Below are 26,227 nucleotides of genomic sequence, written 5' to 3' on the forward strand. Positions count from 1 at the left end.
TTTCATTATGAATTTATTGAGAAGCAAGAAGAGCACATAGCCTAGGTATAGAATGATTCACACATCACTTGAAAGACATTATGGAACAAAAAATTCCAGGTAAACTCCAAAAGACGAGGGTGATATGAATCCAGTGACAGGGCATTGATCACTGGAAAAAAGGCACGCTCATCCTATTTGCTTTTGTTCTGTGGTTATAACAAAAGCTGTGCTAGTGGAATCTCCAGATAGGCTCCAGAGAAGATTTAAGATGTTGAGTTCTGTAACTGCATAATGTGTGATATATATGAAAGTCATCTTTTAGCCTGTGTTAGAAATGGATACCTCCATAACTTACTGCAAAAAAGTGTTTAGGCTCTCGCCTGTTCTGCCTCATGCTATTTTCATCCTAAGATGAGAGTGTTGGTGTTGGATACTTTCTTCTTACAGCTGTATGTATTAGAAGGAAAAAGTAGGCTACAGTGTGTGTTTAGAGATAAAATTACCACTAGAGGATCTAGTAACTTCTTGAAAATAGCAAATTATAAAGAGGAACACCATCAGAATCACCATGCGAGGATTATTTTCTTCAGAATCATTGTAGCATGCAAACAGCCTACTTGGCTTGAATAGTTTTGGTAGTCTGTAGCTTTCATGAAATTGGTTTGCTGCTAATAATAGTCTAAATAATTTTTCACAGTAAAATCTGCACAAGCGACAGTGACGTGATCTTGATTAGTCAGCTTTACTGAAAGAGTGTAATCTCCCTGTATGAGACAAATGCAAAGCAAGAGATTAGTCCATCAGTAGTATATAACTGCTTAAGTTTCTAGCTCCTCTTTCTGGAAGCAGAATAATGCTTTCCCCATCAAGTTCCTCCAAAACCTTTCTGGTCCAAATGTTTCAGAGGTGGTAAAGGACATGCCCATATTTTCTGCCAAAATACTCTCCTCAGAGATATCAATGCTGACAGCACAAGCTGAAAATTAAAACAGTGCAAGGGGAATGAAATGTTTTGCTGCATGAAAAATCCCTTCAAATCTGTGTAACTTCTCATGTTTCTTATGAGCAAGCACAACATGGCCTGTCCTGTTTAGTAACTGGAAAAAGAAGTACTAAGTTCTCTGGCACTTCTCTTCCATGTATCTTTTTGTTCAGTGTTATTGATATGAATTTTTATAACAGAGCCCATTGGGGGAAGTGTGTGTATAGATGACTCAATCTATGATGAATTCCTATATAATAAAAGAAGTAGTCTAATTTCCAATTGTGTAGTTGAAATTATGAATTCAGGCTTTAGGGAGAACTTATGTCATTACAGCGCAGAAAACATCTGAACCTTAAAGAAGCCATGGCTGTCTTGGTCAAAATGGCTCTCTCCAGACACTTGGGGAAGCTCTGGTCAGGGGAGGTGACAAGGCTTATTTAACAGATTTGGAAGAAGAGGTGAACTAGATTTTATTCACTGTATATTACTGGCACTGCAGTAATTATTTCTGTTTTTTTTTTGTGGAGCATGGAGGGGAACAAAATGTGGGGTAGGAGAGGCTGGCAGCACTGTCCTCCTGGCTTTGAACCACAGAATGGTCTTGCCCTGTTTAGAGCCCTTCTGGCTGTGGAGCAGGAGGAGGCATGGCTAGAATGAGTCAGGTTTCTTGGCATTTGCCTTTTACAATGGGATTTCTAAAGCAATATCTGGCCTGTATCCTCACAGAGAGGTTCAAGTTAGGAGTGAAATCTAAATTTAGAGAGAGGCCCAATGGCAGCATGCTCTTGAGAATAGAGCCTGCTTGTAATTCCTGTGTGGACTGTGCAAACATCCCTCACGCTTCTTGAATGAGGTTGTCCTTTGCAATGAGCAGAAGACGATGGCTGTTTGGAATAATTCCTTTTTGTCAGCGCAGGGGGATGATGTTATTTTCCTGATTGATTAATTAACTAAAGTGGCTTCCTATTCCCTTTCTCACAAGTGCATTAACTCTCTAAAAGCTTGTAGTTTAATTCATAATAAAGGACTTCATAATAACTAATTTCCATTGCTTATTTCTTTTTTCTCCTTCAGAATAATTTTTTGCTTGTGGTGAAAAATTGTTATTAAAAGAGTCCTGAAGTTCCTGGCTCTAGAAACTAGTTGAAAATTCAGTTAATTTGCCCAGAACTGGAGTTTTACTGGTCTGCATGCATGTTTCTAGGGCTTCTTCTTGGTTTAAAGACCTATTCTTCAGTTTGTCTTGAGGCTTTACTACGTAAGTATGTTAGTAAAGCTGCTCCTGGAGCAGGAGGCTGATTGATGTGAGCTCAGGCACTCCTGTGTGAGACATCAAAAGACATGCTCAACATGGCATCTCTAGGTATAGCCTTTAGGCTGGCTAGGGTGGGATAACAGCCTGCGTAAAGGGGGTCCAGCTCCCTGTGTGAAAGCCTTGGGAAAATGAAGGTTGTGGTTGGTGCTATCACCAAGGGAAGATTGAGACATATGAGATTGGTAGTGCTTACAGAAGCTTGATCCTCCCTGAAGCCAGCTATCCTCGTTATCACCTCTGCAGGTCTCAGCAAGCCCGGTTCTTTGGGACTCACGTCTTTGTTCTGTATCCCTGTTCTGATCCTGTCTTCTCTTCCTGCCTGGAGCAATCCAGTGCTGAGCAGACCCCAGACCCCACCTTTGAGCCTCTGACATATGTTTTATGTCTGCTGCTGAAGAACTGAGAGCTCATGCTGTGCCTCTCTGAGTAAATCTAAGGAGTATTTGACTGACCACCTGAACTCTATGCTTTTGCAGTGATGGCTGTGATCCTTTCTTTGCCACATTCTCAACAAGATGCCTTGATAATCAAAGACCTTGCCTTCTTCCCTTCAATCCAATCTCTTCATTCTATGTCTCTAAAAACTCCTTTGTTACGTACTGACCAAATAGATCTTCATGCTGTGCCTGGTTAAGAGACTGGTGCATTCAGCATTTGAGATCTTTATTTGCAGTGTGATTCAGCTGAACTTCTAGGAGACTTAGCTGTGTGTGGAGAAGGCTGCCAGTAAAAAGCATCTGTAATGGATGACCAGGAAATTCAGAGCAGTACCTAGAGTACTGCCTGTTTTCTCACCTTCCTAAGAAATTATTTTCTTATTTTAAGGCTCCATAAATCCAGAGAAAGTGTTCTTGGCCTAATAACTTGTACCTTCAGTTGCCACCTAGAAGACCTCGGTCTCTCTGCCTGACACCATGTATGTGCTGTGGAACACAGTCAATTGCAATAGCTATCTAAAGTGCCTTTATAGCCAGAGAGGATGCCTGAGAGGATTTGGAGCCTCTCCAAATTGTTCCGTTCACTAAGGACTAAGCAAAATTGCAGCCTTGGTCTCTTGAGAGTCCTCTGGAACTGCTTCTTTTCTTGCTATTTTAAGAGTAAGAGAGGGAGAGCCTACTAAAGAACTCTATGGCCATCTGACTTAATGGTGGTACAGGAGATCAGCTATCCTGAAAAAAACCTTTTGTCTCTGGATAGTAGTGCCTCTGTAACTCTTTATAAGCAAAGCCACTTAATTTCATATTGAAAAGGATTATTCATATAAAACACTCTCAGATCCAGCGTGCCAGCTGGGGAAGCCTGTGTAAAAAAAAAATGTGCTGGTGTAATTGCTGGTAGTCCTCTGACCATACCTCATCTGGAAAGCCCTTCTGCTTGGGAACACAGCTGTAACCAACTTACCTGAGGGATTTCTTTGATTCCCAGTGTGACTGGTCCCTCATAGTAGAAGTGCTCTGGAAAGCAACAGTGGTGATGGATGGTTAGACATGCAGCACATGAAGGAAAGAGGCAGCTGATCATAGATGCTTTTTTTGTAATGGCATTTCAAAGCCTCTGGTGACAAGTGTTATGGAGCTGCAAAATGCTCCATAGGCAGTCTTGCAACAGCCCTCTTGAGGGAAATATCAGAAGGTATACGGCCTTATGGGGAAAGCAAGGAAGAGCTTGGTCTCAAGGAGCATCTGCAACCCATCTAAATGGAAAAGGGGGGGCATGTCTTTGCACAGCCAGGTGGGCGTTCCTATGTTGTCATGCATCCTGCAAATGGAAGGGGATGAGGGGGACTGCCAGGCTCAAGTCCTTTAGCAGGAACTATTAAACACCTGCAGCTGCAGTAGTTGAACTGTAATGTTTTGGTAACTTTTAGAAAAACCAATCTGAGCTGAATGTTTGTGTAGGTGTGGACTTCTGACTACTTGCTGAACATGACTTTAAAGTAAAAAGAACATGTCTGTCTCTCTGCTGAGGGAGCGTTCATCAAGAAGTTACATGAGGTATTAAAGTCATCACAAGTTGTGTTAGTGACTGGAACAGAGCCTGGGAGTTCCACCTTCCAATCCCCATCTCCCTAATCATGCGAGGCATGCCTGCTCTTGGCTGTTGAAGAAAGGGCAACTTTGGCATTAATGGAGAGAATTAGCAAGCTGTTCTGCAGTTCCTCCTACTTTTTCATAGCTTATTGGGCCAAACTGTGCAGACTTGACTGAAAATAAAACTTGTAGATGTTTCAGTATTTCAGAATTCCTTGCACAACTTGCCCCACACAAGTAATGAAAAAGTCTAAGAACTGTTTAAGGATTCTCTTTTGTAGGTGTCATGAAATATTCTTTACTTTGACAGTGACAGAGGAGTAAGTGTTTCATCATGTTTATATGAGTATGTGCTGGCATTTTGATGCTTGTCACTTCTAGAGAGCTGTTTTAGTCTATTCTCACTGTTGGTTTAAACTGCTTCTTGTGAAAGGTTGGATAAAAGCATCTTTAGGTTGTACAGTCCATCTCTCCATGCATGGACTTGGAAAACAGTCCACAAAAGTTCTTCCCACACATGATATTAAATGTAGTCTTGTAACAAAATTATACGAAAGAATCATGACAATAAGATAAACTAGAAAAAGGAGAAACCTGAGATATCACCAATGCTCTACACCTTTGCATTAATGAGAAGTTTGTTTAATGTAAAGCCCTGGTGATCCTGGGAGGTGGAGAAGATGCAAAACAACTCAGTGTTGCCCTAAAAAACCAGAATAAGTACGTCTTGGCTTGTCAATTTCAAACTGATCAACTGTGCTACAGAAATTCTACTGTACTGATTACCCCCTGCATCCCTGGCTAATTCATGTGGACACCAAGAAGTCTTGTTGTTTTCACAGAGCAGTCACCATCGCCACTTGCTTCTGTGCACGAAGCAAGAGCTCAGGAGTCTGACACATCTCCACTGCAGGGAGCAGTGACTCAAAAGTTTTAAAAATACCGTACAGCCCACCTCTCAGTTCACAGCTTTAATAGTCTAAATGGGAATTAAAGGCACTGCAGGCTGCGTAACTTAGGTGATGTGTGACTCCCCTGGGACTTGAGCTCTGCATGTCGATATGAGCTAAGGCATATTGGGTCCCCCTCAGGGTGGTGTGGACAATGCAGTGGTGGAGCTCATGCTTTGTGTGTCCTTATGTTCAGTAGAGAGCCTCGTAGGACTACCTTTTCTTTAGTCAACTCACAGCCTAGCAGATCTTGGATGACAGCAGAGGAGAGTAGAGAGGAAACTGGGCTGTGAACAATCACCCTGCCCCAAAGTCCTTCTGCACAGGGACATGGAAGCTTCTCTTGGATCATGTGGCTTGTTAGGATCTCATCTAGCCTCTCAGAAAGCCATTCAGAATCTAAAAACATAGATGCAGCATTCAGGCTCTGCAAAGCCTGTATTTTAAAATGAAGTAGGTGTCATCAGGCCATAAATTTGCTTCTGAAATGATGGCAATGCTAATCTCTCATCTAGTGTAGGTAGAAGCTATTTTTCCCCACAAACTTCACTGTGATAAAGTAACTAGATGAATGCAGTCTCAGGGCTCTGCCTCAGCCCACTCTGAGAAGTTTTCCTTGATTGCTCTGATGTGTTGTAGCTATGCTTTTGCTCAGTTATCAAAGAAATCACTGTCATGGGCTGTATTATTTTCCAAGGAGCCTTCAACAGCAGAGCAGCAGGTGCTGCATGTCCAGTTTGAGGTCCACATTTACTGCGTTATGCTTCAACTTTACCCTTATTTAGCTCTTTCTAACCATGGGTCTTGAAGTGGTCCACAACTGAGTCATATGGAGCTACTGGAGAGATTCCAGTGGAAGGCCACTGATATGATTAAGGAACTAGAACATCTCTCCAATGAGGAGAGGCTGAAGGAGCTGGGACTGTTCAGCCTAGAGAACAAAAACATTAGGGGACAGTACATCAATATGTACAAATATCTGAAGTGGAATTGTAAAGAGGATGGAGCCGGGCTCTTTCCACTGGTGCCTAGTGGCAGGGCAAGGAGGCAGTGGGCACAAACTAAAACACAGGTTTCTCCTGAACATCAGGAAAGACTTTTTTTACTGTGAGGGTGACTGAGCACTGGCAGAGGTTGCCCAGAGAGGTTGTAGAGCATCCATCCTTGGATATATCTAAATACCGTGGTCCTGGGCAACTGGCTGTCGGATGGTCCTGCTTGAAGTAGATGGAACTGGATTAAGTGATCTTCAAGTGTCCTTTCCAACCTCAACAATTCTGTGGTTCTGTAACCAGTCCTTTGGAAAACTCCTGCGACCTTCCTTGCTTCAATGGGGAGGGGGAAACTATGCTGCTTTGAAAGTATTTCCTTATAGGAAAGCAAGGGCAGCTTTCATTTTCAGCTAGTTGAGACCTGTCAGGAAATACTATGGATTCATCAATCTGCTGAATTTTATAATTCATATTCACTTTGGACCATGGAAACCTTCTCAATGGATCAGGCTTTTCAAAGACCATTCAGTTTTCCAGTTGCATGAGGATTTCTGCTATAATTCCAGAAGTGTAAACATCCTCCAAGGCTTGAAGGACTGCAGTTTATTACAGCATCCTTCATACACATTTTTTCTCCATATATTCATACATTTTAACATTCCTCCATTGAAAGAGGATGAACACATCTGCTGCAGTAAGTGTAGCTGTCACAAACACTGAGCCTATCTCATTGGAAGAGTTCTGTGGTCTTCCTAGAGAAAAGCCCAAATGTGGTTGCAAAAAATGCTCACGCATTTGGAAGAGCATAAACCATGAGTGCATTTTTCCAATTAAATATTCCCCTTTTTCTTTTTTGGTCTGCTGGTAGTTTATGGTACTTGTCAAGCATGCTGTCATCAGTGATGTGCTGTCAGCCCTTTTTCTTATAGATTTACCTGGAGGCGATTTCTATAGAGCAGCCTAGAAAATATTTCTAATGTACCACTGAATCAAGGTGATACTACTGTATTTTTTGTAGCAGCTTTTCTCTGTTGTTTTTACCAAAAGTAACTTAGTCCTTTTCATTGCTAGTGAGAGGGCCTTTAGTAGCTTCCAGTCTGAAGCAGAGTTTTCAAATGTGTAAGTAAGAACTTCCTGAGGATTACTTCAAATTACTAGTTATCATTTATCATGAAGAAGCCTCTCCTTCCTGACTAAACACCTACAATGAAATTCTCACTCCTCTTTCTCAAATCTTCCTTTCACTGAAAATCTTTATGAGTTCTCACACTCTTGTACTATATAAAGGCCCTGTACATCTGCACCCACCTCTTCCTTTTTCTATGTTTTAAATATTTTTAGAACTTCAATGCTCTGTGTTGGAGTTCTTCTAGGACACGATCTTGCACCCATGCAACTGACACAGCTTCTGTGGGTGCTGTGGATGTAGGAATGATGTGAATAACTGCCAGCTATAGATGTATAGTTGAGTGGGAAAAACATATATAAATATATAGCCAGGTGAGAAACATTTGCTCTTTTTACTGGTGAGGGAAAGGTCAGATGAAGGGGCTAAGCAAGATGGCATTGTGTGTCAGCCCAAAGAACTAGCTTTGTGGTATAGCTGCTTTCTCAGAAACAGCTACCTATATTCTCAATGTGATAGCCAGTTTTTTAATTCATGTTATGTTCTCTACTTTTATTCACAAATACTGTTTTAGAAACTCGCTCACTGTAGCACCTACTGAAAGGGACAATAATGTAAAGAATGGAGGTTTGAAGAAAGGTGGGGGTTTTTCTATGGTTTGGGAGGGTACACAAGGAATTGTGCAAGTGCTCTGATGGTGGCTCTGTCAGTTGAGCCTGAAAGAAAACTTGCAGAGGATGTGGCTGTCTTTTTGTCAGGTAGCTTTGTTTAAGCCTGCAAGTTGTGGTTGGCACATTGCTTAACATTACCCTGGTAGGTCTTCTACTCTGATTTTAGTGATTGCATTGGGAAATCTGTTAAATCTTATGTAACTGTTTTCTTTGGAGGAAATGGGGAATAACCAGCACTTCCTACTGAAAAAGAGGAAGGCCTGAGTTCATGTTATGCCACAAAGAATTTAGCAATCTTGTTGTTATTGTTCCTAAACAGACAATGGCCAATTTCCTTGCAAACTTTGAGCTAACAACTTCACAACAGACATATAACTAAAAGAAAGATCTTGGAATCCTATTTATGAGTCTGAGTGAGCAGTGCCAGATATGACCTTTGCTTAACAAAAATAGTAAATACTATGTGATTATGATGAACATGAAACCTCCAGCTATATTAAGTCTTTCCAGCACAGAGAGTATTTCCAGTCATGAAAAAACTGTAGCATTATAGAAGAGCAAATATAAATAAAGAAAAAAAGAAAAATTTTCTCAAACAACTAAGACTTTGCCACATCTGGCTCTTATAAGTCTCTTTTTCTTGTCATTTCTGCTGTGCTTTTCCTCACCAGTGAGTGGATCAACAAGATCTGTAGAAGGATGATGTTTTGTCTAATTTTGGGAGAGGGAGGAGCAGGCAATTTTTGGCCTCCTTGTGAAAGGCAAGCAAATTCTGTGTGAAAGTATATTTAAACTCAGGTCAGGTCTGGCCAGATGTTGGAAACGTTGCCCATACAGCAGGGAAGAAGAGGGTCTCCATGAAAAGCTTCAGTTGAAAGGGCTCTCTGCTCTCCTGTGTCTTAGTAGCATGCATACTTGGCCATTCACGTTGTCCTTCCTGCATAGGCATTAGGTCAGATTTACAGCTGTGCTAATGTGGTAAATTTTGCCTGAACTGCCTTAAATTGGTCTTCAGCTCAATTCTGCATCCTAAAACATGGGTTAGATTCAACTGTCAACTAATTAAGAAATACCACATTTTCAGTCTGAACCTGTCTGAGAAAGTTCACTTCTTCCCCACTGTGACTTAATTACTACATAAAACCAGCTGCTGAACGAGAGAGTGTGTATTAAAAAGTGCATGGCAGAGGCCTTTGCACTAAAGTAGAGATGCTTCTAAATGAAGATATATAGTATTATTTAAACAACCAACTATGTGTTTATATCATAATGTACTTCAATTAGCGGAAACAATCACCTGTCATCTTAAGATTAAGAGACTTGGAAACCCCAGGTGGTTTTGGCTTTGTAGCTTAATGTGTGAGTAGCAGTTTGTGCTCAGCTCAGGATTGACTCTACTTCTCCTTAATGTATTCACTAAAGGATGTTATTTAGTACTTCATCAGAATAAGATAGTTTTTCAGTAGGTCTGTGGGTGGGTTTTTTCCTCTTGTAATTCAATACACAATTGAAGAAACTTCTGAATTTAATTTTTTTCTGTATCTGGCTTACAGGATTTACATAATTGGTTGCTCATGCAGCATTTCTCTATTATTCTTTGTGATAGTTTTGTGCAGTGTGAAATGTCTTAGTGATTTTCCAGGGGCTGTCTTAGCAGTAGTGCTGTGCATGGTCTTTAAACTCATAGCCCTTGCTCATGAATTATGGCAGTGTTATCAGCTTGAAGATGCAAGTGAATGGAACGAAAGCAGAGCTTCTGTAACTAGCTGGTGCTGTAACAACTCAAACATCTCTGTGGCTCTACAGTTTTTTTTTATAAAATCAGCCTGAAGAGATGATCATGATGTAAGAGGGATTTAAAAATTACTGGATATATGGCCACTGCAGTCCAGAAGCATGACCATAGCTCTCCCAGACACGGCACAGCTTACTCGGCACTGCCTGGCCTGGGTTGTGGCAGAAGGGGCCTTGAGGTGCCCAGGCTCACCTGGGCCCAAAGATGCCTGCTTTCTGGGGGCAGCTAATAGTGCTCTAAACCAGCTAGAGCAAGTCTTCACCAGCTGGCAGTGTGACTGGCATGAGCTGAATTCATCTGACTGCTGCACAGGCACAAGTTGAACAGAAACAAGATGCAAACCATAGATGGTAGCACATACTATCTTGTTCCAAATATCCTTATTCAAGCATATTTCCTCATAGTGATTAAAGAATTGCCTTTAAGGACAGGAAGTGTGACTTGCTTAATAGAGAAGAATATGTTCAGAACGTGTTTGTTTGCTCAGCCATTTGTTTTACAGAACTAGCCTTTATTTTTCTCATACTTCTTGCTCACATGACAACCACGTGCCTCTAAATAGGGCTTATGAACCTCTCTGCTGTTGGATGAGGGTCACATAACCACAGTTATTTTTAATGGACTTGAAATCCCATGTGCGTGCAATGTTCTGTGATTAAAAGTAAAGAAAACAAACAGGTTGGGGGGCAAAGCAGGCCCTTAAATTGAAATGTCTCTGTCCTACTGTGTTCCTGTCACCCATTAACATGCTGGTGAAGTAAACAGAACATTACGATGTATTGGTGCAGTCAGCAGCACAGCGGGTGCATCCTGCTTGGAGTATTCAGTAGCCATCAAACACTCTGAGTGCAACCTAAATTACCTCCTTTCTTCATTCCACAGAAAATAAGCTTAGGATGACCCGGCCCACAAAGTGTCTCTGAGTAGGTTAAGATGGTCTTTCTGTTCATGATCATGTCCAGCTTGACATAGAGTTCCTTGATGCTGTGGCCTACACACAAAGCAGAAAAGAGAGCTCAAACAGGTTTATTGCTTTATTTTAAAAAAGATTCTATTTTTTCCTCCCAGCTGTTTGAGCCATTAGATGTTTTGTCTTCATTGAGGACTCCTGATACATAGAAATTTGTTCTTCAGGAACAGGTCTTTAGGCTCTTCAAGGTATATGACAGGGGACATAATAGCAGTTATCTTGATTGCTAAATAAACTATGCCCATGACCATTTTCTGACTCTGAGGTCAAATGATACAGCAAATCTCATGTCCTTACATCTAAACTTTTCTTGTGCTCTTAGAAGAGGGATCATATCCAATGGGGCCCTGGGAGCAACCAGTAACTGCTGCTTGGGAAAACAGTAGCTGGTCTGAGCCAGACATGTGCCAGGGACCAGCACAGCAGCTTGGCAGTGGTAGGAGGTTGCCTGCTTGTGCCTGGCTTGCTAACACAGGCAGAGCCAGAGAGGCTACTGGATTTAGATGGAGGTCCTGTACTCTGATTCATGGGAAAAGTATTTGCAAATGGCTGTAATGTGATTTTTGCAGGCTTGTTTACCTTTGCAGCCACCTGAAAACTGATGCTCCCTGGACAAATTGACAGCATATATCACAGGAAGGAAGACCTTTTGCATGTAAGGAAGCATTCCCAGGTGTTAAAAGACAGTTGTCACACAAACTTATTTTCAGCACCAAGAGTGTACAGCAGCACTTTCATATTTATGCTCTGGTAGTAGAGGATCTAGGTGAGCTTGGGGACAACAGGTTTGCAAGAGGTGTCTTTCCTGTGAGAGAATCATAAAGCAAGCTATGGCTAATAACTTGCTAATTGTGCACCCAGTTTTTATCTTTTATTGCTGATCAGTCAAGTGCTGAAAGGTATAATTTCAGCTAGTGCAGGTGGCAAACTGATTGCCTGACTGTTGCCTCAGGCCAGCACTTTCCCAGCACACTTCTCAGTATGCCCAGGAGGGACAGAGGGGTGTCCCCACGTTGCTCTGTGGGAGTCCATTCGGTCCCCTACCTGCAAGGGTCACAGCCTTGGCACTTTGGTGAGCACTGCTTGTGCTGACACAAGAGTGTGGGTGCTGGAGCTGTCTCATTCAATGAGACTCTCCGCAGGAGACTTAGCTATGAAGAAGATAAGCTCTAGAGCAGCCCCCCCTTGGCTCTCCATGTGTACAAATGAAGAGCAGAATGGGGGCTGAGGGCTGATATGACCTGTTTAGGGTGACACACGAAGTCTGAGGCCGAGCTGATAACAGAACTGACACTTTAGTAACCCTGCACAGATCCTAAAATTTGTAAGAAATGAAGCCCATTCATATTTTACAGGAGATTGTCACCCTTGCTTACTTAATACCAGCACTCACACGTGAATTAACTGTGTACGGCATGAGAAAATAGCAATTCGCTTACTTAGGACTGCTGCAGCTCTGATGTTAAAGGTGTGGGTTGTGATATCAGAACAATGGTCAATGCTGATAGCAAAATCTTGCTGGGGATCTGTTTCAAGACACAAAACAGTGAGTTACAAGTTGTATCTTCAATGAGATACTGACTGTACAGGAAAAAACAATAAAATACAGAAGTGTTATAAAAAACAAATTAAACATTCTTTAAAAGTTCTCCAAGAAGTGCTCAAAGCTCCCATACCCTGTGTTCAATAGCTACTTCTATCCTTCCTGCCCCCTTGGTCTGAAGCACACTCAGATGATAACCTCTGTGAGGCTAGAATCTACTCTGTAGGAAAATGAAGCAAGTTCAAAGAAATGAACCAAGCTCTGCGCAGTGGTGGGTAGTCAATACTTATTCAATGGTGAAGTCTCAGAACAATAGCTCTTCCCAGACTCTGCACATTGCCATACCTTCCTCAGCACTGATGAGCAATTGGTCATGAAGATGTTTTTTAATTAACTTGTATCACAAGATGGCTTGGTGAAGCTGATTGGGAGACTGAATTCTGGAGTGGGATGGAAAGTCCAAAACTGAAAATTAAATTGTGTTAAATGAGATACTGCAGTACTTTTTGCTGAGTCCATCATCCTGTGATATTTCTAAGCCAGAAAATATTCTACATTTCTCCTTTTCTGGGAGACTTCAGCAGAGCTGTGGGACTAAAGGGAGCCTTTGACTTACAATTGCCATTAATGTGATTCTTTCCAGTTTCTACAGTATCTTTTTCTCTGCAAAAACTCTAAAACTCTTGTAAAAACATAATTGTTTTCCTACCACTTCCGCCTTCTTTGTTGCTAGACTCCATGAGACTTGATGCTGTGCCTGAAGGCTTGCTGACGTGTCACTTTCTGGTGACAGGCAGCAGCAACCACTGACAGCTCAGCTGCCGCAACCAATAGAATGTGCAAGCGTTTTCCAAAGCTGTGGCAGGAGGGGAAAGATTTGGCCAGTTTGGAAAAATACCTTGAGCCTCAAACCTTGCTCTAGGCATAGTTTTGTCCCTCATTATGGCTTTCCACAGCCAGCTTGTACATCCAACATTGTTCTCTGTGGAAAAAATAGAAGCAACTGTGGCATGCGCAGAAGCAGCCATAGGCTTCTTGGTTTACACAGATCTGGTAGTGACAAATGTAGGCTTGGGAACGGAGTTCTGTTTCTAAGTTATTGTTGCCTGAGCTAATCTTCTCACTGAGTTGAAAATAACAGGTTGGGAGAATTTTCCTTTGATGCTGTGGTGAAACTTGAGTCACGAGCGTCCTCTGTGAGGCTGAGCCAGCATCCCTATAGTCTCACTCTGTTTTTGCAGCAGTGCCCCACAGCTGTAGCAGCTGGCAAACAGCAGCCTGTGTGACCAAAACCTGATTGCTTAGAGGGGATCACAGATGGAATGAAAGTGTTGAGAGGACCTGGAGGGCTTTAACTAAGCCAGGCTTTGTGAACCCACAGATTATCAGCGTGGTCTAAAGGAGTCCCTGAGCCCTAAATTCTGGTAAATGAAAATAACTGTTCAAAGGAGGGAGATAAAAGACACTAGTATTTCCCACAGCTCTGTGTCCCTGTGCTGGATTTTTTCCTCCACGCCACTAAAGCAGTCTCTGCAGTTGCATAATCTGCTTGGGACAAAAAGGTAGTGCCTGGAGTTGTTTATCAAGTGTCACCAGAGTCAGAAGGTTGTCTTTCCTCTTTTTTCTTATTCCTGTCAGTTCCAACTTTGTTTTTGCAGCTTCAGAAGCTGTTGGAATCAGTTAGGAGAGCAGTTTCCTGCTACAGCTGGAAAGCATGTCAAACTTCTCTTTTCTCTAGGACTGTTACTCCTGCTTCCCCTCTGGTTTCTACCATCTCTCAGGGCTTGGTTTCCGCTTGCCTCTGGACTTCTGCAAGAGCCCCTCTTGCTTTGGTTTTGTGTGTGGTGCGATGATAAGGTTCAGGAAGCAGCTGTCAGATTCAGAGCAGTTTGGGCATTGATGCCTACAAATAGGGCTGGTTGTCAAATTACTAAAATTGTTAGTTCTGCAATTTCCAGAGGCAATTATGGTCAAACATGGCACTGGAACATATATGACGCTGTTCTCTTTTCAAAGAGACTAGGCTGTACTTTAATGAACAAATTAAATCATGGTGTTAGGGCTAGAAATTGAACTTTTAGTTTAAAATTTCTCATCAGTAACTGAGTGGAAAGGGTATGTTCATGAAACCAAGCTTTCTGGAAAGCTTGGGCTTCTTATTTTAGTTTGGATGTCTGTTTATTTCTATGGGTTGAGCTCCTTTGACAGATGATACATTTCATAGTGCATCGTAGAATGGATGTCTTTTACTGTACTGCTAGTGATGCAGCATAGGATCCTCACATATCCAGGAGGTGTTGTCTGGTCCTCAGAGGAGAGTGTGGAAGCACTCACATGAGAAACTCCAGCAAAATTTGTGAATTGGAGCACTTGGATTTTGTGTTGTTACTCTGTTGCTGAGAAATGTAAAATTTTCCGCTGCCAAAAGGACCCCCAATTAATTTTCTGACCATCCCTGCGGAAATTCCTGCTCAGACTTTGCAATCCAACTTTGCAATCTTAGATACTGTGGCATATATGGGGGCTTCCTGCTGAAATCAATTGAGAGGATGGCTGTGTTGCTACAGCTATGGTGCCAGGGAGTCTGGATTCCCAAACATGTAGGGAGAAAGGTTGCTACTATAACGAAATTAGTGAAAATAGTGGGGTTTGGCCACTTGACAAGTGAAGAAGTCTGTAAATTCACCTGGGCTTTATATGCACTAAAGGATTGTGCCATACCCTTCTTTCCTTAAATCGTGAGGAGTCCCTCCTGTAGCAATGGCAACTCAAGGCACTTGCCATTTTTGTTTTTCATCTCAGATATACAACTGTGAGTCACTGTGTGTCTCCTATGGAGGCTTAATACTTATTCTTCCTTGTTTGCCTCAATCTGAAGTGAGCTGGTTAGACTGAAAAAAATACATGTTATGTCTTTCACATGTGCAGAGCAATAACATTTACTGTTAGATCTCTAAAATACATGGGGCTGCCCTTCAGCCTTCCACTTCCCTGCAACATTTCATGGTGCACAGTACTGTATGTTCCCAGACTTCCCTCCACCTACTCTCTTCAATCTGCTCTGTCTTCCATAATTAAAGCTAGAAACTCTTTAACTGGTTGCAGGATTTTGCTCTTCCAGTTCAGCTTTGATATATCACCAACACTCATAATGTTGTTGGAAATTTTGCAAACACATTGAGGTTTATCAGTACAAATCTGCTTACTGAGGGGGAAAAGGGCATTTTTTGTGTATCTAATGAGAAGGACTTGGGCTGCAACACACGTACAGCTAGCAGGAAAGGTGTCTGGAAGCAGGATTTTGACTCAAGTTTCTCTCTAGGCAGTTCTAAATCTTTCAGGCAACTGCTCTGGGAAAGGGGAAAGTCTTTGGCTTTTGTAAACAATCAGTGCATTCCAAGATCTTTCAGACATGTTATTTGAACTGTGGCTGATGCTGAGCTCCCAACTGTATCTAGCACCGAAGACTGGCTTCTGTAGTACAATCCTGCTTTGTGAGAGGTGAATTTGGGATGTACCTGGCCTCTTGCCACTGATCACCCCTTACATGGTTTAGTGTCAGATGAGCCCATGCATCCCACTGCCCATTTCACCCTTTCCCAAGTACCTTGGTGGAGATTTGTTGCTATATTGACCTCGGATGTGTTTTTCCATGTGCACTGGTGCCACAGTGCAAGATTTCCGCCTGACTTACTATTTCAAGGTGCTCACACTGATGGGTTTGGCTGGGTTTTTATTAGAAGACTGAGCAGGTGTGTGTAGTACAGCCTAGAAGCTCAGATGAGTTCCCAAACTTTTCTTTCTAGAGTTTTTTTCCCTGCTTTTGTTCTTGGCAGAAGGTTCATAGGTAAATTAGCTCAGACATATTTACAGCAGTGTAGCCTCAGTGACGAGGACAACAGATGGGAACTCCCTTTTGTGCCCTGGTTACTGCAGCTGTGGGGCCAGTGGCTCCTGCCCCTGCTGAACATGGGTGTGCACAAAGGCACAGGGCTGCAAGCTGGGGCTGTCCTTACAGCCTCTTGGGAGGGGATCTCCAGAGCACAGGATGAAGCGGACAGCTGGGAATGAAAATGTGCTAACCCACTGTGGCTATGTCCCTCAGAGCCTGAGCTGCTAGATGACTAACTGGGCATTACAGAAACTGCAAGGACAGATGGGAAGCACCTGTTCTAGGAATTTTGCTGCGCTGGTGTTCAACAGCCTCTGTCTTTTATTCTTCTCTCTCCCTTCCCCCATCTTTTTAACTATCCTCTACTGGCTTCACTCTCATCTGAATCTGCTCTAAAATCACATTTTTTCCATATGAGCATGAAAATCAGTGGTATGAGTGAATAGCAGCAGCAAGCAGAGGAGCTTTGCTTGTGAAAGTCCACATCTGTAAGCCTTGGAGTGGTAAGAGGACCTTCCAAACTGGTAAGCTTTGGGTGTTTCAAAATAATACTTTTAGGAGCAGATAAGCCACAGAATTGAATGAAATGGCATAACTGCAGTTGGCCACGGTCATATAAGGACAAGCTGCTGCTAGAGGAGATGGAAATTAGCACAAGGAAGAAACATTTAGCAATTACCCAATATTCCTCACCTTCAGAGCTCTTAATAAAATTAAACCATTAGTCTTTACAACATTCAAGGTGATGAAAGGAGAGGGAAAGAATGAGGAACTGTTTGGGATTTCAGACTTTATGTATTCATTCAACAACTTCCCTTTAATGTCTATTTAAATAAATTAACCTGAATGCTCAAGGTTATATTTGACAGTGGAATCTACTTACATGGTACCGAGAAAGAAGCATCAGGTGAATTAGCAGCTCTCTGGTTATGCATCTACATTGCCCTGAGCACCTTCAGCTTAATAAACTTCCCTTTGGGCCTGTCTTCAGTGCATGCCACTGCCACATCCAGACGTGTCTGGGAGGGGCAGAGTGACCCTCAGTTCAGAGGGGAGCAGAATAAATTGTGAGACTCACACTGGCTGTGTCTACTTTATCATGAGAATACTCCATCCCAAGACATTTACCTTAGCCATGACCAGCTCCAGGCTTTTGCCTAGTTCAGACAGTCACTGTATGTTTTATCACCTGAACTTTTCTGGCTTGCTTAGGCAACAAAGAGGAGAAGGAATAGGGAAGATTAGAGTTCATGTATCCTTAACGTCCTGAGGTTACAGACTGTTTGAGTTTCCCTTTGCAAACAGTGCTATCAGCTTGTGGTCTCTGAGGTTGCTTAAACCCAAACCTCCAAAGCTTTTGGAGATGTCTAATGGAGTGAATAACTCTGCTTCCTTTCTGATAAAACTTACATGGCTGTAGAGGGAAGCCTGAAGAGTTGGTTTCAGTGTAATCTATAAGCTAAAATAGCCCAGGACGCTAGCAAAAGAAACTTAAAATGTGACTTAAAAAAAAAAGTGTTCATGCAAATTAAATAATTTCCAGTCCTCTCTCAAGAATACTGAACCCTAGTAATGCATAGAGCAGTTACATATTTCTTGGTTAGATTAAGGCACAGGCGTTACTGGCTGGTGCTTACGGCCTTAGTTTTGGAGCAAGGTGATTTCAGTGTCTTACAAAATTAGTTTAAATAAAAGACAAAGATTTTGTCTCTTGTTACTTCAAATAAAATTTGTTGCCGAGTATAACTGATGTCCAAATGTGCAAATATTCAGAAACAGTAACTCAGAAAACTTCTCCAAATGTCAGGTGGAGAAGGGAGGAAGAGATTTGCTGGCACCTGACTGATGTGATGAGGTGGAGGGAAGCCCCTGTAAAGACAGAAGGTGTGAGGAGCCCTATGCAGCTGCAGGGCTGTGTTTGGGGATGGGGGTGTCATTAGCATGCAGAAAGCAGCCTTGTCAAAGACATGCCCTGACTCTCCCTGCCTTTGCCTGCCTGAACCACCTTTCCTGAGAGCAGGCTTGTTAGAGGTGTTGGCCGAGGCTTGACGGGAGGCTGTGTCTGAAGGTTCTTGGAGCCTTTCCTTGCTTTAGCCAGAGGTGGTATTTGGAAAGGGGGGTTTCTGTGCTTCGTGTGGTATGACAAACCTTTATCCAAGCCTATTTAAGAGGACAAAACTGAAAGATGCAGGCTTTGAGAGATAGCACATATAGATCTGTACTTGATAATCCTGATTTGTCCTAGTTAGCTTGAGAGAGAAAGGCAGACAGGGCAGGCTTCAACTACAGCAGTGTAACAAGAAAATACTGCATTAATTTGGGCCCAGCAGGGACTGTATTAGAGAGAGAAAGTCTTTGTTCTTCTGTTGGTAAGAAAACACCATGCACGGCATGAATAAGATGCTTACAGTAACTGCTTGTATTCCTAATCAGAGCTGTCTCTTCCCTCTTCAATGTGTTTTTGTTTTTTTTTTTTTTAATCATTTTTTCATATTGCACTACTTGAGACTGAGATCTCTGGACATCAGTGCTTGCCAGAATGACTGGGGATTCACAACAGACTTTCAGACTTTTGTCAGAACCAAATCTTGCTGTAAACTGTCCTGCTGTCAGACACATGCCATGCTCTGGGATAGCAGCTATACTGCTGATTATACAGAGCAGTAATCAGCAGCATATAAATGGGCTAAATGTTCCCATTTTCCCAGGATGGGTTTAAATCCACCACAGGAGAATGGCAGTAAGCTGCAGTTGGAATGGCATGCTCCCTCTGCTGAAGAAATTAGCTGGGTTCCCACCTGCCTGATCACCGCTGGATCATTTGACAGGAGCCATCCATCTTCAGGTGGAGAGGAAACTGAAGCATTGAATTAATTTGTGGTAGTTTTCAAAATGCTAGCTTTTGGCAACTAGAAGCTCTCCTGAGTCTAAAAGCAGCATCTGGAACAGATCAAAGGGTTTTGATCTGGTACGTGGTGAATCTGTAAAGGGCATTTGGACGTCTTGTCTCTCATGGCCACAGTTTCTCCTTAGTTTTAGGTTGCTTCCTTAAAGTTGGTACAGTGACACCAACACACAATAATGCTGAAATAGTTTTTTAATTTTTGTGGTGTTAATTTTTCTTAGAATACTTTGGATATTTTTCCCAATGGATATTAAATTGCTGTGAGCACCTGATCTCCTGCCTTTATTTTCTTTGCTAAACTGTAGGCACAGTAGGGTCCAGAGATACTTTGAGGCCTTGATGACGGCTCGAGATGAGATGATGTGGCAATGTCAAGAAAGTGTAGCAATGTTTTATTGCTTAGAGAAAAAGCTTTGCATAGGAACACTTATTATCAGCTGTGGTTTGTTCTTGCTCCTGACTTCATGCACTTGATGTGCCTTTTGATAATTTCTGCTTTATGTAATATAGGAACTAGTCTCAAATTTTTATCAAATTGTTAAAATGGCTGTGACTCACCTGATTAGTGTATTAGAGTGCTCCCTCCATAGACTCAGATTCAGTGTCCAACAGCAAATGACAGTATTGCCCTTGCCCACAGTATTTCTTTACTAATGTAATATGCCATTTTTAGGTATGTCTCTCCTATATGTTTTCAAATGGGAGAACATATTTTTATATGGCTTGCCCTCTGAATTGTTCCCACTCATCCTTACATTTACCTTAGTGACTCAGTGGCTACAGTGACCAAAGATGTGGCAAAAGTCAGTAGGTGAAAAACATGCCAATGAGTTTAGAATTATTAGCTGGAGATAGGCAGGAGAGGCTGTCACACATAAACAACCATCTTTTGCAGTCCATGGTGCAGGACCTTAATTGATTTGGTGAAGAGTTTGGCACTGTGAGGAAACCACTGAGAACTAAATTAGATGGGAAAATTTAAAGCCTGGTGGGAGAAGTTCAGCTGAGGTTAATTCTCTCCACTACTAGTCTCACTGAAAGCATTAATATTGATTTTACTGAAAGATTTAAAGTCTAGGTACCGAAAATAATGTTTTTGCCGGAGCACCTTGGAGTATGAAACTGTCTCCTGCTCCTCTTTGCCATTTATATTTTAAAACTTACTAAGTACTCTTCGCCCCTGAAAGAAGGGTAAAATGATGTTCAGAACTACCTCAGGAGTTCACATAGCAAAAGAAAGTTTAAATCCTCTAATGAGATGTGGAAAATGAAATAGATGAGATAGTTTTAATTCATGGAGGAACCAAAATTTTAAAAGAAGATTTTCATGTGCACTAATAATAATGCTACCTTGCTTCTGATGATAGTTTCAGTTTGTTAGGATCTGGTGCCAGAAATATACATGTACACATCTGGTCTTCCCCTTGGAATAAGTAAGTTATACTGGATGAGTACAACAGCAAAGCTATGACAGTGAGAGGGCTTGGACAGAGTAAACAAACAAAAAAATTGTTTTCAAGTGGAATTCTTAAATTCTTTGATTGTTTGCCCATTAGCAATCTATGCAACAAAAGATCAGAGGGGAGTTAGTGTCGTGTGGCTTTAAATAATTTAGAAGCAGAAGCAATTGCTGGAGCCTGTTTGAGGGAAATAAATAAGTAAGTCCAAGAGAAGCATCTGGCTCAATCTGTCTGCCAAAAACCCAAAGAGTAATGGAAAAAGAACCTCTTTTTACCGAGAAGAATAATTTTTGCCCTGAAGAGGCATGAGTGAGAATTTTTTTGCAGACCTCTCTTTCCCAGCTGAAGCTGGGATTACTTATATCCTTTTAGTAAAGAATATAAGCGTGTGGTCAGGGAGGGAAAAGGACTAGTTACAGTAGTTGACATACAGAAGAGAAAGTGATATGCTGTAAAATTAGTGTTGCAGTGATGCCAATTTAACAGTACTGTTTACAAGTTGGTATTGCTGATTGAGCAGGGCTACATGTTACAGGTATATTTTTTAAAAAGGAACAAGTGGAATTTAAGAAAAATAGTATCTTTGATCTCTCAGTATGTAGGAGAAGGTATATGAGTGTGTGAGGGGGACCCTAGTAAACCTGAAACTATTCAAAAAGGACAGACAAATCATCAGGAAATTGTGAGCTAATTAGTCTGTCTCCACTTGTTTTATTTTAAGCACTGAAAAGTTCCCTCAATACAGAGTTTAACAGGAGCATGTCTTCACTGCCCTGTGTGACCAGAGCAGGTTCTACACCCTGTTGAGTTCAAGGGGCCATTGTAACAGAGATCCAAATCTGAGCTCACACATTTAAAGAAAAGCCATACAAATGAGAGTTTCTCTATCTATAAATGCAATCTACTGCAAGTGTGTACTGAAGTGGGCAGTCCTGCCCTCTCCTACTGTACCACTGGAGGCCAGGAAAAAGGTTTATAGAAATTACACTGCTTCAAGTGTGACGCAGAACTATGCAAGCCTACATGGAGATCATTGGACATAAGTTCAGCCTGACTTTCCTCTGTTTTGGAAGAGGCATTGTCACGTAAAAATAATTCTCTAGATGACCAGATTGCCTTGGTTCTTTGTCTAGCAGAAGACATGAATTAAAGCAAATGGTTACCCATATCCCTATATATGTTTTATTATTTTAAAAATTTGTAGATATACAGATATAAAACTTATAAAGGATGCAGCCAATCTCATATTTAGGTTCTGGAGGTTGAAATGAATACTGATTATTTGCTCCTTCCCCTGAGACTTTAATGGCTATTAACCTTGCTTCAGAGAGAAAAGAGAAGAAAAAGCAAACAAGATCTGATATTAATTGGGAAAATGTGTTTGTCTATGATATTTAAAAATCTCATGTGGTCTGAACAGTGTTTTATAAAGCCTTGGGAGTATTTCTGAAGATGTCATCTTTGAATACTACTACTTTGACCCTTCCGAAGATCTCCCTGAAATTCCCTGTTATTTACTCCAGTGCACAGAAAACAAAATCCTTAATGGTTGATGGTGTCCATACCCTTTATTAGAACCTTCTGCCTTATCAGACTTCTTTTCTGCACTGTAAAGAAACCTACAGTTTCAGGGAGTGGGCAGCTCTGAAATCTCCCAGGTCCTAAACTAAATGCAGAACTTAAATAATCACCAAGCATACTGGTCTGCATTTGCTGGTCGAAACAAAAGCAGGCATTCTGAAGCACTGAAGTGTTGGTGCAGACCCACCTAACATTTCAAGAAAGAGCTATAAAAATAATAAGAAAAATATTTTTTATGTGTCTGCAGGAGCAATCACTCGCTTTCCCCTATGAAGGGGGTCCCATTTGAACACTACATAGTAAGAAAGTTTTCATGGCTAATTAAGACAATTAGGCTTTACATGAATGATCTAGAAGCAGATGCTAGTAGATGTGTTTAGGAGTTATGTTCTGTAGTCTCTGACTACTTTGCACTTCCAAGTGGATGCCTATTACTCAAATAACACTGGAATCTGCCCAGGGCACTTTGTTACCATTGCCTACCTGCCCTTCCCTTCGCAGACAATTGTCTTTTAAAATGTAGCTGGAAAGATCAAAAGCGTTATCACAGTGAAATTAAAAGGGACAGAAATTGGCCATTTGCGTAGCAGGTTCTTTTCATGTCTGTGCATAGACTTGCCAATTATGGTTCTCTTTTCTCAGTCAGAGATGTTAACCTGTGCTGCTTTTATCTTGGGATCTCTGCCCAGGTTTCTAAAGTGATTTGTGGTCATTTGAGATCTTCCTTCATATTTGTCACTTGTTCCTGGGAGGAAGAGTGGCCCTAAGAGGAAATGTCTTGCTATTTATAGACTGTCTCGGTGTTATGTCTCCTGTGGTTACATAGAGGAGGCAGCACACTCTCTATTTACTTTACTTTTAGACCACCTGTCTCTCAGCTTGATTTTCTCACCATGGACTTGCTGCTGAGAACTTTTGTCTGACTTCTTTTAGATGACTTCTTTACAATTGCATTATACTGATCACTAGGGTCTTGTCTAGCCCTTTCTTTTGACTTGGAGTCCTGGTTACAGAACATTTAGTCTGATGTGGCTGGGTGGGAATGGGGACGCTTTCTTTAGGATCCAGAGCATGGGCTGAGGCTGGGGGCCTGATGCATGCCTGTATCTTATGTGCTATAGGAGCAGGGTGCAGGTAGAACAATTGCTTGTGACCGGCAATTGCGACTTACTCCTGGGTACAGGAGATTGCTACACTTTCTCTGTCTTCAGTTATCCACCTAAACTCTGTTGCATTAATCACAGTTATATTAGCCCATATTTTTGACTTTAGTTAGATTTTTACTGCATTATAGGAGAGGATCTGAAAAAGCAAATATGGGTACTTGGCTCCTTTTTAAATGCTCAGACTGAATTCTAATAATTTGTTGATAGAGGACATTCAGGTCCAGAAGCAAGTTGTGAAGTACTTGGTTAAAATTCTCTCAACCTCCTTTTATTTTACTTGATTCAATCCTAATTCACTGATAACGTTCTAGCGTCTATAGTAACAACATTAGAGATGAAATCCTCACCCTCTTGAAACCAACAGGCAGTCCGTTACCCAAGATTTTGTGCTTGTTACCTTACTGTGGCTCCTGTTATCCCCAAAATGGGTCATCCTCTGATATTTTCAGTGCAGCAAGAAATACCAAAGGGATTTCTGAGACTGGAGGTATGTATGGGGCAGTATTCCTCTGAAATAGCTAAAGAGGATGGGCAGTTGCCTAATATCAACTCTACATTTGCTGACATTATAAATGTGTCATGAGAAGGTTTGTTGGGAAAGGGTCTTGTAAAACACTAACAAGTCTGTGTCCTCCTGGGTGAGAACAATTGGCAGGACACAGATGAAAAATGGAGTTATGTTCTGCCCGTCTAGTTATGGTTTATAGTGAAATGAAGTAGGGACAAAGCTCCCCCTCTCCTGAAAGAGTGATCAGCACCTTGGGCATCTTTGTGAGCTCGCCAGTGAGCTCAGTAAGGACAGTGTCTCCTCAGAAGCAGATGTAGACTAGTGTACTTGGATTTATCCTCCTCACCTACAGATGATTTGGCTCGACCCCAAACACCTTTTGTTCTTCTCCTTTATGCAAACTGCCAGATTATGAACTGCATCAGCAGCAATACCGATGGTGTATCCTGGGCTGATGCTGCACATGTGGTAGCCTCTACTGATGGTAGCTGTGAGTTGCCTCACCTTTAATCTGACAGAGCAGTATGGCAGCAAGGAACCTGACTTCAAACAGGGAATCTTGTTTAATTCTTGCGTTGTTTCCCTATCTGTGTAATCTTTTCATCTCACATAGCTGCACTCAGGAGAACAGAAGACCATTCTAACTGGTGGGACCTGACCTCTATGATCTCTGGCTCGTGCTTCTCAAGCTGTGAATTCCCCCTGAATGAATATACCTCTCATCTTCCTGTTCATGGCAAACCAAAAGAAGTGACAGAAACAAATGACTCTAAACAAATGCATATTGTTAGCTAGGCTAGTGATGTGCACAGTAAGAAGCATCATTTAACTGGCACATGCCAGCAGACAAATTCATCATACTCTGAACTGACGCAAACTGTAGCCTGTGCCTCTGTGTCAAGGCATCTCATGCTGACAGAGACCTGTTGAGGGAGCAGAATTCACTTATGCAATAAATTGTTACTAAAATTAAGATAATACCAAAGTTTGTATTCTATATCTAATAAATATTTTCTTAATGTGTTATACCCATTTATAGAATGTGAAGCCTGACTTTAGTCCCCTGGGATCAGGCCAGTAAAGAATAGCATTACAAATATTTATTTACTTCTCTTGTCCCTCACTGGCTTTATTTTAATGGGTGTGCAAAAACGCATGAAAGCTACAGGCAAGGAAAAGCCCCCGGGAAAACCCTTTGTAACTGGATGAATTGGAAAAACAAACTCTAGGGTGCTCATTTACCATGAATCGCTTTTCAAATCACGTGCGGAAAATGAATGAGGCGTCTGTGAATCTAATTCCCTTTGTCCCAGTTGTAAAGCAGATCAACACAATAGGAGAGGCATACGGCCAGCAAAGCAAGAGGTGAAAAGCAGGCACCATTGAATGAATTCATTTTCAGTCAATTCCAGTGTCGCTTGCTCCTTTTCTTCTCTACAGATTTAAAGAACAAACAAAACCCTGTGATCCCTGGGAAATGCCTCTGGTAAGGGCTGCGGCTGAAGTCTCGCTAAGCACAGAGGCAATGGCAGAGAACATGAATCCTTCCCACTGTCACACTGCGTCCCTTGTCACTCCAAGTGGGAAGAAAGAAAGCACATCACCACAGCCTCATCGCACATTAGGAAAGCAGCAGATCAGTGCATTGAAGAGCCTGTTTCATCCCGGGGTAAAAAAGTTAAAGACCTAGGGTCTTCCTATTTTTTTTTTTAACCTAATTTCAAGATAAAAATCTTAGTCGTCTCTTTCATGCTAAACTGGTTTTTTCACAGCGGTTTATTATTCTGAATTAAGTTACATTATATCCTCTTTATTATCTTCTAAATACAGTGAGATTTGTGAGCATGTGAACCAAAACCAGCTATACTTGAAAGACGAAAAATATTTTTAGATGTGAAACCCAGTGCAGGTTTTGGAGTGTAACCCTTCCATTCATTGCCTGACTTATAAGCATCACTCACTGCATAAGAACAACTCTGTTGAGCAGCTAAAAGGAAAATGGAAATGTAAAAAAATCTCACCACAGCTTTTGTAATAGATTTCCAAGTTGTCCTCTTTGCAGACTGTGTGCGTAGGCCATTCTGTGCTGGCATTGATGTAAAGCAGGACTACGATGAGAAGAAGAGCATTTGATGTCTTCATGGTGGTGGTGGTAGTTTGCAGGATCACTTCTGTCTCTTGCTAACACTCTGGAGGGAGGTGTTCCTTCCTTTCTCCAGGGGACACGGGAGTTACAACATTCGTGCCTGCAAAAGGGTTAAGCAAGCAAGTGCAGCCACAGCTTCCCATAATGTGGTATAAACAAGAGGCTAATCAGAATTGGAGGGTGTTATTTCCGTGTACTTAGACTTCTGCT

General features: G+C 41.7%; 1 protein-coding gene across 1 annotated transcript; it reads right to left on the reverse strand.

The window, feature by feature from the left end:
- LY86 (lymphocyte antigen 86) lies at positions 1 to 26,227 on the reverse strand. The gene is made up of 5 exons (XM_048309821.1): positions 25,893 to 26,227; positions 12,256 to 12,342; positions 10,709 to 10,837; positions 3,684 to 3,736; positions 1 to 746 (listed from the first exon to the last, which is right to left on the reverse strand). Exons 1-5 carry the CDS (start codon positions 26,011 to 26,013, stop codon positions 651 to 653), a joined length of 486 nt encoding a protein of 161 aa, XP_048165778.1. The 5' UTR covers positions 26,014 to 26,227; the 3' UTR covers positions 1 to 650.

The sequence above is a fragment of the Corvus hawaiiensis genome, chromosome 1 (assembly GCF_020740725.1).
Source record: "Corvus hawaiiensis isolate bCorHaw1 chromosome 1, bCorHaw1.pri.cur, whole genome shotgun sequence".
In the NCBI taxonomy this organism is placed as follows: Eukaryota; Metazoa; Chordata; class Aves; order Passeriformes; family Corvidae; genus Corvus; species Corvus hawaiiensis.